The sequence below is a fragment of the Mercenaria mercenaria genome, unplaced genomic scaffold (assembly GCF_021730395.1).
Source record: "Mercenaria mercenaria strain notata unplaced genomic scaffold, MADL_Memer_1 contig_3376, whole genome shotgun sequence".
Classification (NCBI taxonomy): Eukaryota; Metazoa; Mollusca; class Bivalvia; order Venerida; family Veneridae; genus Mercenaria; species Mercenaria mercenaria.
Window position 1 is genome coordinate 1 of NW_026461506.1, and position 14,501 is coordinate 14,501.

The 14,501-nt window shown below is 33.5% G+C and overlaps 1 protein-coding gene across 1 annotated transcript; it reads right to left on the bottom strand.

Moving 5' to 3' along the window:
* Positions 1-654: 654 nt before the first annotated feature.
* LOC128553006 (uncharacterized) lies at positions 655-12,872 on the bottom strand (the record flags this gene model as incomplete). Its single annotated transcript, XM_053534110.1, has 10 exons — positions 12,737-12,872; positions 12,210-12,386; positions 11,802-11,978; positions 9,204-9,344; positions 8,638-8,763; positions 5,271-5,396; positions 4,480-4,601; positions 2,986-3,336; positions 1,544-1,745; positions 655-943 (listed from the first exon to the last, which is right to left on the bottom strand). Coding segments are annotated over exons 1-10 (1,847 nt in total), but the record flags the coding sequence as incomplete, so codon positions are not given.
* Positions 12,873-14,501: the final 1,629 nt, after the last annotated feature.

The window sequence follows — 14,501 nt, forward strand, 5'->3', positions numbered from 1 at the left end:
TTTATATCATGTTTGAAACTGGGTCATATGGAATGTGACCTACTGACCTACTTTTTTTGTTTCTTAAGATACAGCCTTGAAATTTGGATGCCATGTACAGTTTTGCACACAGATCTTAAAACTGACTTCAGTGACCATGAATGTGACCTACTGACCTACTGTCTTGTTTTTTAGATGCAGCTTTGAAATTTGGATGACATGTAAAGTTTAGCACATCGGTCTTAAAACTGAATTTCAGTGATCATAAATATGACCTACTGATCTTCTTTCTTTTTTTTTTAAGATACAGCCTTGAAATTTGAATGACATGTACAGTTTTGCAGACTGATCTTAAAACTGAATTTCAGTGATCATGAATGTGACGTACTGACCTGCTTTACCTATTACTCAGGTGAGCGATCCAGGGTCATCATGACCCTGTTGTTTTCTTTAAACATGACGATATCGTGATACGATAATTTGCGTTGTAAACCGAAAATCCGGGAATTCGTCATGCTTGCGAATTAATGTTGTTTTACAGTGATCAATTTATGGCGGAATTCAAAATTATTTTATTAAACATGATAACAGAAGTTGTCCATGTAACTTTTTTGTGTTCTGACATAAGCCAAGCCTAATGTGTAATACATGTGCAAACATCAGATTATGTCTTACCTATAACAGCACGTCTGTTTCACACCATCATTGTTAAAGAACCAGGCCTCATAGCAAGTCGTCCGCGATCGTGAGTCTTTATACATTGGGTTCACCGTGTGATAGCTATAATCAAGCTGCATCTGTTGCTCACTACAGGGACATGGATACGATAATGCCCGTTGTGTCGTTATCCACGTCTTGATCGTGTAATTTTTTCTGAATGCGAGGCATTCCGATTCGTTGCGCAAAGTTGCACTACTACCAAGGTCATTTCTAGTAACGTTGTAAATCCATCTTCCTTTAAGACCTGTAAAAATAAGTGTTATTTCTATCATCCGTATCATATGTATGAATTTGCTAATGGTTATTTAACTAAATCAGAAATATCATACAACTCAACAGATACCTGTTTTGAACACATTTATAGAAAAGTTTAAAATCGAAACCTTGTGAAAGTATGATGCCTCTATTAATATCATTTGTATCAAGTCCCCTGACATCTAACCTGGACCGTATGTACTCTGATTGAAATTTTCTTATCGTACTTTACAACATGTTTATAAAATCCAGAATTCACATTCCACATACTCGGAAATAGATGGATGTTTCGCATCTATTCAACACTCATAAGAGTTGGTACATTTATAGCTATTTGATAAAGCGTGTCATTTTTCGACTTGACCTCATATATATCTTTAATATTGAGAAACTTTCGGTAAATAACAGTGTGCAGGACAAAAGACAAAAATGCATGGAATTTTATGTGACAGTGTCGTTATCTAAGTAAAATAACGTCAAAAAAATTGTTACTCTTGATACATTTGAGTGATGACATTAACTTTGTAATAGTGTCGGAAACCCCAGATTTTGTATGAAATAGTGTTTTATACTCATTGACAATATGTACCTGGATTAACGTTTGTTCCATTATTTAGCTGACTAACATTTTTGCTTGTAGCCGTTATGAATCCAGTTTTGTTTTGTAGACTGAAACCAGCAGAGCTTGGGATATTTTTGTCCATTTTGAGCGACCACTGTTCTTGGTCATAGTTAAACATTACATAGGAAAATATACCATCAGAAATTAGTATCACTTGCATTGTTGCATTCTGAAAGCGAAAATAAAAGGTATTTTTTACAATTCATAAGTATTGGAAAAATGACTGACTCCAAATATCCATTGAAAGGATTTCTACAATAACAACAATTGATAACTTTCGCTAAATTAGTGCTTGCATCTTAACAACATGAGCTCTGTTGTCATCAACTATGTTCTAAAAGCTGTATCTACGAACAACACCACCTTTCAGATAAAACATAAGTTACAACATAATATCCAAATTGTCTGCAACTCTTGATGGAACTTAGATTTCTAACCTGTCTATATATTATATTATCCTACCCCTTATATAGACAGGGGACTGGTTGTGTAGGGCCTTAAAGGTGTGAGTCAAAACATTTTACCGTATTTCACTGGTAACCAATGAATCCCCGTCAGAACTGGTGTCAAATGACTGTGACAGGACGTCCTAGTGATAACGCGAGCTACCATGTTCTGGATCTATTGCAAGTTGTCAAGTATGCTGTTTAAAACCCCACTTAAAACGGCATTACAGAAGTCGAACCCTAAGGTTTCCAGGCAATTGACATTGGTCTTTGAGGCATCACAGTCAATAAAATAGATAGCAGAGGATAAATCCCCATAAAAAGGGGAATTAAAATTCTTATCTTTATCTTGTTGATATTATCTTTATATATAAAGTTATGTAAGTGCAAAAATGGAGATCAAATATTATCCGATCTAGATTTCATTACAATACAACCAACGAATTTGCGATGTAAACTAATCTTCATGACAAAACAAAGCAAAAATCTGCGAAGATTGATGCATAATTAGATCCCATCAAAATAGAAACTAAAAACTATCAGAAGAGAACTTAGCATACCATATGTACTAATCAGACAAACTTATCTTGTAAATCGCCAGCAATTTTTAGTGTTTTGACTGAACAAAAAGGTTAAGATTAGAGTTTTCATGTACCTTGCTGCATAATCTTGAAAACGGCTTTTGTAGCAGCAATTAAACAAGAAATTATCAGTTTTTTTCATAATAACATTGGCTTGAATTATAAGCGACTAAATTAGTTATTATGGTTGTGTATGTAATTTAAGAATGTAATGCATGGTGGGACATCGACAACCTTATACATAAAGACTACTAGGTGGAGTGCAAATACAAAAACTTACAAACGTACATCTAATCACAAGCTTATGTTAAGGTGTAAATAATGGTTACCTCAGTTTTAATCAGTCTGACAGGTACTATGTAAGAGAGTAAACTATGGTTACCTGAGTTTTAATCAGTCGGACAGGAATTATGTATGAAGATTTTGTTACATTACGCCAAGTGGCTACAATTGCTACTCGTGGTTTGAAGTCAGTGAGGTTTAGGTATTTTGAAAATAAGTCTCCAAGCCGCGAAAGATCTCTGTGCTGACTGTCATTTTGTCCATAATTTGTATAATATTCAAACAGGTGGACATCAAGTCCTCCGGTAAGATTTGTAGAGTCAATATTTGTCCAGAGTGGAGCTATCACAGTATATCCGCGGCTGAATTTCTGCCATTCCGATGGGGTTTCTGGTCCATAATCTTCATACAGCGGCTGGTAACCAAGCGTAAGAAAGCCATTCATATTTGGCTGCATGAAATGGAAAAGAAAAGAAACATACCATATTACATTCAAACTTACACTTGAGAGAGACAGAAAGTGGTCTGAATTTGCAGTTGGTTTATGATGGACTGAAATATATTGCACATGTTTGAATCGGAAAAGATATTAGTGTTCCTAAGATCAAATGATCAGGTTTATGCAAAGATTGTTTCTTTTATTGACGGTTTTCTTGAAGTGTGTACTCCTACATATCATAAAATAAGCCTTGATACTTACTGGTTAATTTACGTATGAAACTGTTTTCAAAGTAATTTCAGTCAAACAACACATTACAGCGATAACACCATAGTCAAGTTCATGGGACATATTTGATTTATAACACAGGTATGTTTTAAAACGGTTAACACTTGATATTCAGACCGTACTTTTCATTTTTTTTTACTGTTGAATAAAACCAGACATTTCAGCTAGAATACAATAATTGACTTTAATGTAAACATTAAAGTGTAAAGTGTGTTGTTTCTGTTTTGCTTTTATCGTAGTATTCTTGAGTTTTCAACAATTTTGTATAGAATTTTCCCACAAACTGACATGAAGACAATTCATATACATATATGCGAAAGGTGTTACTGTCGGTGATAACCTTTAAGAATAAAACACTTAAAAACTCTTCTAAGTTAGTTACAAAAAACCCTAGCTTAATATGAAAAACTGAAAAAGTCATGGGAAAATGGTCTAGAACAGGAAGCTACAGACCCAAAAGTGATTAAAACCATCAAGCCAAACAATATATGTTCTGTATAAACTTGACTGAGAACCACCCCATAATGCCAAAGTTGAAGCTTTTTGACGATCGATAAAAAATGAATTCTAGTAATAGTTCTAGCGGACTCTATCCAACTGTGAAGCATAGTAATTTGAACAGTATTTGAATGAAAGAGTTTTCCAAGGCGCTACTGATCACGTTTGATGAAGATAGATCAAATGATTCGTGAGAAGAATTGGTTTAAATGTTTTCCAAATACATGAAAGATGTTAACATTTATTGAGCGGTAGAAATGCCAAAAATATTTAGTTTCTAAGCGTCGAAATAGCTTATTAGTATACAAAATAATAGGTAACTAAAAAGTGCTGAAACGTATATTCAGGAAGTTTCGAACAAAACAGTACCCTGTACGAGTTGTATTCCTCTCCGAAGTACGGAAATCTGTTATGAATAGGCTTTGCGTCTATCAGTTGATCTTCCCCTCTGAATCGAGTTACAGCAGTCTCCAGGTCAATAATGACATTTTCTGAGGAAAAAGAAAGGATTTCTAGGGATAAAGTTTTTAGACAACATGTTACATAATACTACGGCAAATTCAGTCATATCAGAAACCCTTATGGATATCAAAAGAAAAGCGTGAAACGTCTTCCGAAATTTATAAAATGCTTTCTCTTGATCTTGTGAATATTTTATTTTCAAAAGCAGATTATTATTGAGTATCAGACAATGTTTATTCAAAGAAATACATATTCTTAAAATGTACTAAGAAAATAGTCCAAATTAAGATTGTAAGCGAGTTATCATCTTTATAATCATCTAAGACCCCCTTACACGTTACCTTATCCCCTTCCACTTTTTAGCTTCAGTTACTTGTGTTTATTGAAAGTGTTTCATGATTCATAGTATACATGTCCCCACTCCCTCTCCTCCCCAATTAACACTCAGATGTTTTATCTTCAACACCACTCTCTATATTTTACTTTCTTGTGCTTTCACATTATTTTCTTTCTTTATATTGATATTAACTTGCCCCCCCCCCCCCCCACCCCCCAATACCCAGAAATAGCACCCTGAAAAACAGCCACCCTTCCAGACTTAAATGTTTGTTTGGCGTCGAGTTCTGTGAGTAATATTTGTTTAACATATTTACCAACAGTTAATGAGAAAAAAATATAAAACTGGAAAAAGACCAAACCGTAACAATGTATTTTCGGATCTCCTTTAGGATAGCCAGGAAAACATGTGCAGTTGTAGCCTCCATCAGTGTTTGAACAATTAGCTCGTACACCACAAGTGGTACTATCCAAGCATTCATTTATATCTGTAATTTGAAAGGGAAACAGAAGTTGTAACGACAAAGTTTACTATTGTATTGAAATTATTCAGAGTTTAGATAAGTCGACATATCACTTTTTTGAATAGCTCTTAAAAAACAAAGCTAATTATCATAAAGTCGTTATAGTATTGTCAAAAGTTCTGAAAACATATATGTTATTTCGTGTTTCTTGTTCTTGATGAGATACTCAAGTCAAATCTTTAAGGCGATTCTCTTTAAGCAAAGAATGATATCAAGTAAAAATTAGTAATCTCTGTTTGATTGAGGCAGTTTATATGAGACAACTGATAGTACAACACCCCCTTGTTCCCTAGCACTGGCACAGAGGATAAGAAATAATAACAATATTAAAAACAATATTAAGTATGGGTCCAACTTTACGGTCATCAAGATATTGTAATGATAGTAAAACAAGTTGTTTCTTAGCATAATTATCAAGATAAATCTCTTTTATTCAGAAACACCGATTGGATTCCATGACCCAAAAGGGCCAGTAACCAATTACGATGACATATTTCCATAATTTCTAAAATGTCTGTTGTGTACTGTTTCAGTATGTAATTTTAATTGCTTTTTTAGAGGTTATAAAACATCTACCTACTATCCTATCATTGACAAGGCGTATAGAATCTACTAGTTTAATATTGTTTCTTGTTATGTGTAGGTCTTAACACTTATTATTGAGTTAGTAGTTATATTGAAGATGCATTATAACATAAACACCCGTATTATTCCCAAATTTTTGTCTTGCATTTCGTTACCAAGTTGAATTAGCAATCGTAATAAAACTGTGAACGGCGTTTTTTTCTTCTCTTTTTTCTTTTTTTCTTTTTGTAACTTCGATTTTATAAATCATCACGTTTCAGTATGTAATTTTAATTGCTTTTTTAGAGGTTATAAAACATCTACCTACTATCCTATCATTGCATTTCGTTACCAAGTTGAATTAACAATCGTAATAAAACTGTGAATGGCGTTTTTTCTTTTTTCTTTTTCTTGTAACTACGATTTTATAAATCATCACTTTCGGTTTGAAACAAGATACAAAAACATAGCATGAACATTGCACATTTATAATATTACAGAGAGCTCCGGATAATGGCAATACATGTTTTGCGTAAAATTGTAGTTATTCCGATTATTCAAAAATGTAGAAGTCGAGTTATTGTTTTATGGTAACCCTTTTCGCATTTAATGCGCTCCACTCAAAGAATTTCTCATCTTATGATATGGAAAACAAATTCATTTACGTATGCTACTTTTTAACCCTTAACCTGATAAATTGCTATAATGAACTTTTCCGTCTTTCAATTTGGACAGTACCATTTACTGTTGAAAGCGGTGCTTACCAAAAAGATACTGACTGAATGGCGAACAGTGCAGACCATGATCAGACGGCACGAATGTGCAGGCCGATCTTAGTTTGCACTGGTCGCAAAGCCAGAATCACTTGCCGCCAGCAGGCTAAATGTTAAACCATTATAACAATGTAATATTTGAGCTTTTGTCGTTAACACAGCAGGTTTTCTTTTGCGAGGTGTGTAGCAGATACTATCCGGCGGGCTGTTTAGACGTGAACTGACCCAATCATTCGGCACTGTGTATTTCTGTTCTCGAATGTGCATGAACATTTACCATTCATCATTGTTCCATTAGCGTTAAACGCTATATCTATATGCTATTTATATAACAGCTGTTACTTGATATACATATTGAAAATAATTATGATATGCATGTTTTGCTCTTGAATACTAGATGAACTAAAACAATCTAGCTATCTACCTAAACAGAACTATTAATTGTTTTCAGCTAAAAGCAAACATTAGTATGCCACAAAAACGACTTCTTATAAGTCATTAACTTGCACTAATATAATGAAAGCATTTTCATACATATAGCATTAGATTTATTTAAATAAACAAAAACATACTAATCCTAAAAGTTTGCAGGTCTCTAAATCAGTTTCTAAAGACTGCTGTATATCAAGTTTATACGAAGTGTATAATGCTTTTTTAAACAAAAATAAGTTACATTTGAAACAATAACAATACAATACACATGTATATTGAAAAGAGTAAATGTTACTTGTTCTGTCTTTACACATTTCAAGTATGTATGTAAGTCAGAAGGTAAGTAAGTAAGTAATTAAGTTAGTTAATTAGTTACATGTACTTAATTAGATAGTTAGGAAGTTGGTTGGTTAGTTAGTTAGTTAGTTAATTAATTAGTTAGTTAGTTAGTTAGACAGATATTTAGTTAGTTAGCAAGTTAGCTAGGTGGCTAGCGAGTTAGCTATATAGCTAAGTACTTAGTTAATTCATTTCTTTACTTATTTGATTAGAAAGTTAGTTTCAGTTAGTTTGGTACTTGGCTGGTTGATTGCTTAGTTAGTTAGTTAGTTAGTTAGTGTGCAGACACAAACCTAATATTTCAAGAAACTGTTTGGGTTTGGTTTTAAGTTATTGATACGCACAACAGTACAATAGTTTAATAACATTTAATTGCAAACAAATTAAAACATGTTTACAATACATGTTTACACCTAAAACATAACAGAAACATTTTTAATGTTTCAAAAGTATGAAACGTACAGATCTATATAAAAAACAATAGCATCGCAATGAGGAGCACTATACGTCCGAAGGTATGACTTTTGACCCCCGAGTGTGAAATTTACTTTGAACAAACTTTGAAGCGAGCGATCCGAAACACGTTTTCTCCACGTGCTGAACATTTGTGCCAGGTTTCTTTAGTTACAGAGCGGACATGAAATAAACTCATATGACAAATGCCCCCTAAGTGTGACGTTGACCTTAAAGCGAGCCATCCAAAACATGTACCCTGCATGTTGTCTTGGTGTGGTGAACATTTGTGTCAAGTTTCTTCGAAATCCTTTAAGGGGTTCAAGAGTTACAGAGAGGACACCAAATTGCTAACGGACGGACAGACAGACGGATGTTCCCACTTGTTACCCATTTGTTTTCTCTTTTGTTCTTTTAGCCACGTAAATGAAAAATAGCCACATAAAAGCTTTAATGAATAAATAACACCAAAAAACAATAAACAGTTACCTTTTGATCCCATAGCCACCTAGGTATGCATATGTGGGCTCGGACAGATGGATACTGGCGTCATAATATAAAACGTCCCTTCGGGCGTTGATAAAGGGATTGGGACACCATATTTTAGACAGCAGACGATATTTGATTAACCGAAAACTGTTTACCTGTACTGCAGTTATTGTCAGTCCAGCCGTCGTCACACAGACAAAGAAAACCTCCGGGATAGTTAATGCACTGGGATCCTTTCCTGTTACAGGGGTTTGTACTGTCGTTGGCACATTCGTTGATATCTAGAAGGAAATACATATTCTGTGCAATTTACTTTTTTATGACGACAAGAATATGATTCCATAGTAGCTTATACATGTAGCTCCCTAGTAAAATGGTAAAGTATTGTAGTCCCTCTAATAGGTATGATAACCCCAAATCCAATTTTTTAAATAAAAAAGCTATAGGACCATCATATTGAAATGAAAAAGACTAGGACTAGTGTTTCAAACAGAACTACTATGTCGTTATGACGTTGAAAGTTGCACGTGACATTGCGATAATAAACAGGTCAAAAATGGCTGAAGCAATTGCAAAGACATAAAATCATTACTTTACTTTAACAGTCTTTTACCGGTGAAAATTTTGCCTGCAGTGTTAGTAGGTGGAAGATAGTTCGATCTTAAACTTAAATAAACAAAAATCCTCTGTTCAGTAAAACAAATCAAACGAAAGATTGTACCTTGACATTTAATTCCTACTTCCCCTTTCTCAGAGATATCTCTAAACCCATCATGACACTCACACACGTAAGAACCATTTGTGTTCGTGCACTGTGCACGCCTATGGCACCTTGCTGTATATCGATCACATTCGTCGATATCTGCAAATATATCATCAAGTAATTTGATATGTTACGTGCAAGCATGAACGCTACTTACATGTAAGGTTTTTTTGTTTTTTGTTTTTTTTTTTGTTTTGGGTTTAACGCCGTTTTTCAACAGTATTTCAGTCATGTAACGGCGGGCAGTTAACCTAACCAGTGTTCCTGGATTCTGTACCAGTACAAACCTGTTCTCCGCAAGTAACTGCCAACTTCCCCACATGAATCAGAGGTGGAGGACTAATGATTTCAGACACAATGTCGTTTATCAAATAGTCACGGAGAACATACGCCCCGCCCGAGGATCGAACTCACGACCCCGCGATCCGTAGACCGACGCTCTACCTACTGAGCTAAGCGGGCGGGCCTACATGTAAGGTATCCGATCCACAAATAAGCATGTTTTATATGAAAGTGTTATTAAAATATATCAAATTTTGATGCCTGGTAAGCTCATAAAATTTTGGTGTCATTTGAAAGTACATTGCCTACTGAAATAGAAAATTTAAATTACATGACAATAATATGTTAAATTTTACTATGTTCTTACTCAATAGTTTTCAATGATACTTCAACAGAAATCATTTATTATCTTCGTAACATTTATCATTGCGAAGTTTAAAAAATGACTGTAGTCATTCATGCATATTATTTATAGTCATCTTATTGACTATTTCTTGTTCAGGAGACAAAACTCTTTAAAATGATACAAAACCATATGGGGTCACCAGACATCAAAATATTATCTATTTGTGGATCGGATACCTTAAGACATGTGTAACATGTAAGAAAACGGATTTTTTTTAAATAGTAAAGTCGTTAAATGCATGCAACCAAAATTACGTAAAATATATTTTGTTATTTTCTAATACGGCTTCAAGAGTGTTTTAAATAAATTTTTAAAGACAAGAAATGTTTCGGGTCAAGACAGTTTGGACACTGTTTAACACTTGCCACTGTCGAAAACGTGACTAATGTCAACGTTATGTATTTCACTGGTCGCTTCCTTTATATAGTTTCGAGTTTATGTTAAGAAACATATTATTTTAGAATGCAGTGCATTTTGTAAATAATAGTGTTAAAATTGTTTACAGAACTTAATGTTAATATTTTACATATTTTAGAACTACAAGATAAACATTACACTAGTTTTGAGATACAAACGCAGAAAAATCAAGCAAGGAATGTGCCAATTCCAATGTGCAACATATGCTTACTGTTCGGCTGAGTTATTTTAAACAGAGTAATTACGTCACATATGGCTCGTGCCTTTCAGTTTTGTTAACAAATGAAGTTACTGCTTTCAAAATAATTGCAATCATGAAGCCAAATACCACATTGCAAATAAATAAGAGTCCTTTTTATAAGAATCGTTTGAAAAATGTACTCAAAATAATATGTATGCGTTAACGAAAAGATAAACTGAATATTGTATTTGATGACCACGATGAATGTTTTATTACGCTGGGCTTTCATATTCTCGTTTTTTATTTCAGGTTATATTTTTATATTTTAATTTCGCAAGTGCTTATCTTTTTACTATCTGTGCATTTTAGTTAGGTTTTTAACACTGTTTCAGTCTATGACATTAGAAAGGAAAGGCAACTGACTATATTATGATATCTAAAAGGTATGCTGTTTTTCATACACTCGGCCGAAAACAAAACATGTATAACTAAGTACACTGTCGCGTTCCTGCAAAATAAATACAATTTTAGCTGCCCAGTTGAAGAAGTATGTCAAAATATTCATTTCTGGAAACCAGATTTACTTTGTAATTCAACTTAAGATGTACAAAAGACTAACACCAGGACAAAAGCTATGATTATGTTAAATGTGAAATTTCTTTAACTGTTCATGCGTATCATGTATATTTTAATCAATACTTATTCTAATATAACTAGCAGTAAATCATCACAACGATATGTTGACGTCACGTCGATGTGACACTTAGTGCTAGAAATAGTACTTTCAAAATTGATTAAATATTTTAATTAAAACGAAATGTCACATTGCACAACAGTCTTGCTTAATTTACACACATACTGATTCGGTTATTCGCTTTGTGGAATAATTCCCCATATTTTTACCAAAATTCTACTCTTCTGCAAGACGAGTTACCATTTTCAGTTCTGGCGTGAACAAACAAAGGAGCGTGATGACCTACCATCTGGCGACATGCATGCGCGAAGAAACAGTTCTATCTCATTTGATCTAAGTTTTACAATAAAAGACATATTAGAATCAGAATAACTTATAGCAAAACCGTGTTTGAACACTTTTATACACTCGGATGGTTAAACGCCGTTGGAAATAATTTCACGAGGGCTGCACCCTCATGAAATTATTAGGCCTGACGTATAACAGCCCATCGTGCATAAATAGTTTTAAAACACGGCTTTGCTATAAATAATTTCTTAAATAAAGTTTAAATCAAAATGATATAACATAAAATACCATTGCACTTCGGTGGCATATCGCTCCATTTTCCAGAAGAATTACATGTAATTAACGTTTTATCAGCTGTTTCGTAGCCGGAATTGCACTGGTAGGTTGCAGTATGATTGAAAACCGTCAGTTGTCTTGCATCTAGCCAGTACTTTCCATTGGCTGTTTGGTTTGGCTTTCCACAGTCTTGTGAAATACGAGAAAAAGTAAGCAAAATGCAAATACTGCTACATATTACTCATTAAATATTGTTGAATTTACTTAAAAATAACCCTTTGAGATTAATTTTTCCATTTTTGCAAAACAGATAATGATATTCATTACTATTAGGTAAAATGCATAGTTTAATTGAATTGCAATGACATTTTGCCATTTGAGTACTAGAAGTTTAATGTAGTGAAGACATTTGTCACATACCTTTTATATTGCATGTAGGCGATGTTATATTCCAAGAACTATTGGCCTGACAAATGGCATGTCTTTCACCTTTCAAATAATAACCAGTGTTGCAAGAAAATGTTACTATAGACCCGAAAGTTGTTCTATTTGATTTGTCGACGCTACCGTTGCCCGGCTGGACTGGATAACCACAATCTAATCAAAAGAAGCCGACCGTTTAATTTTAACACATATATCAAAATAACATACATGTATATTTGTGTGTTGAATGAAAAAGCATGAATAGACACAGATATGATTAAAATATTGATCATTGACTTCATTAGAAGTATATGTGTAACTAAAATACATATAAACCATTAATTTAGATACTCACCAGTCTGCGACATATTTTATTGAAAATCTTGGGTTTTGATATGCTAATAATATGGCTTATCTTTTCAGTATCTCTGACTTGCTTTGAGAGTGAAAGGTTTAAAAATTTTGCATGCAAAAGGGAAGTTAAAAAACAGGTTAGACAACTAAGGGACAGTGAGACAACCTACCATTTATTTTGCACTCCACGTTATGTGTCTTCCATTGTCCTGTTTTTGTACATGTAGTACTGCTGTTTCCATTTAACGTGTAACCGGTGTTACATCTGTACTTTCCTACTGACTGATATGTTGTGCCGTTAGACATGTCAACACTTCCATCGTGCGGATCAGTCAGGTTCCCACAATCTGAATCAGTCAGCAAAAAAAAAACATACTAACAATTAAGAAAAACGTCAATTGTTTTCTGATTTTTACTGATTTTCGATTTGTACATGAGCATAATGCTTATATATTTTTCCCACAAGCTATTTTTGTTGTTGTTGATGATTTGTATTTACAAAGTTTTTTCTAGTTTGTTTACAGCCTAGGTATTGTTTATATATCGAGGGGTGAATGCGACACAGTGCTAAGTGACATTTTTTGAAAAAATCACTTTTTTTCATATATCAAGTGTTTATGACCTTGCCCATGTCCTGTAAAAATATCAAGATAATAGCAAGTCATTAAATGAATTTATAACAAAATGGTCAAAAAGTGCTAAGTGAAAATGATATATCATTTGAATGCGACACAGTGCTAAGTGCCTTACGTCACTTGGCGCTTTTTCGCACCGAACTATATCAAGTTTGCACTCAGTATATGTACCAAGTGACAAATATTTTTCAATAATTGTGCCATTTAGTTGGTTTCTTTTAAGTATGATATCATTATCAGTATCTGGTATAAAGGATTATTGTTTTTTTTTGACAAACAGTTGATTTTTATTCTTCTTTTTTTTCACTTGGTACTTTTCACAGTAAACGTGGCTGTAAACCAAGTATTGTTTACTGTGAAAAAGTGCTAAGTGACAGAATGCATTTAAAGTTCTTCAGATGAAATTGTTAGATTTTTTTTTTATTTCAAACATTTGCCTCAAGATTTTTGATCTAAATGAGGACAGGGAAAAGTATACATTAGTGAAATATAATTATTTGAACTCAAAAAGTATTTCTATATGTACAACTGCACTAGTTCTGACTAACGTGTTGTAAATCTTGCCTCTTGGGTCAGGGGTACAAATGAAACACCCCCTGATCCAAGCAGTATACTCGGTTGCAACAGCTAAGGGAGAATCTGATCCCACGATGCCTGCCAAATACAATGACCTTATTCTTATTTCAGCAGCATGTCATGTGTTTTATGTGCTACCACACAAAACAAAAAGTACTTAACTACATAGTAATATATGAATACTAATAACAATCGTGTTTACTTTACTTTCTTAAGTTAATTATTTATGATATATATGATTGAATTATAAAAAAAACCTTCAGAAATACCTCTAATTAAAAAGATACAGGTATACTAGTATTCCAGTTATGGAAAGAGTATTCCGGTTTTTAGGTGGATTCCGGTTTAATGTGTGACCGATCGGCAAGTTATGACTGTTTGTATAGTTGTACAGTTCTTGTTTAATGTGAATCACAGTATACAATTGTACTGTAGCATTTTCATAGTATATGATTGAATCACAAGAATATACGAATAAGTTCATCTTGGCCTGGAATTTAGATTGATTGCTCATCTTTTTATCATTTCACAGTTAACTTAAACCTTGTCAGGTGTCTTTTGAAATTTCTTAACCACATTTTCTGTATGTCTCCAGTAACAGTGAATGAATGCATATATCGGAGCTTCTGGTGATTACTGCTCTGGATAAGAAAAACAGGTTTTTTAGGAAAATCTGTGTACTTTTTAAGTATTCATAAATTTACTCATATATTGTTATGAGTTT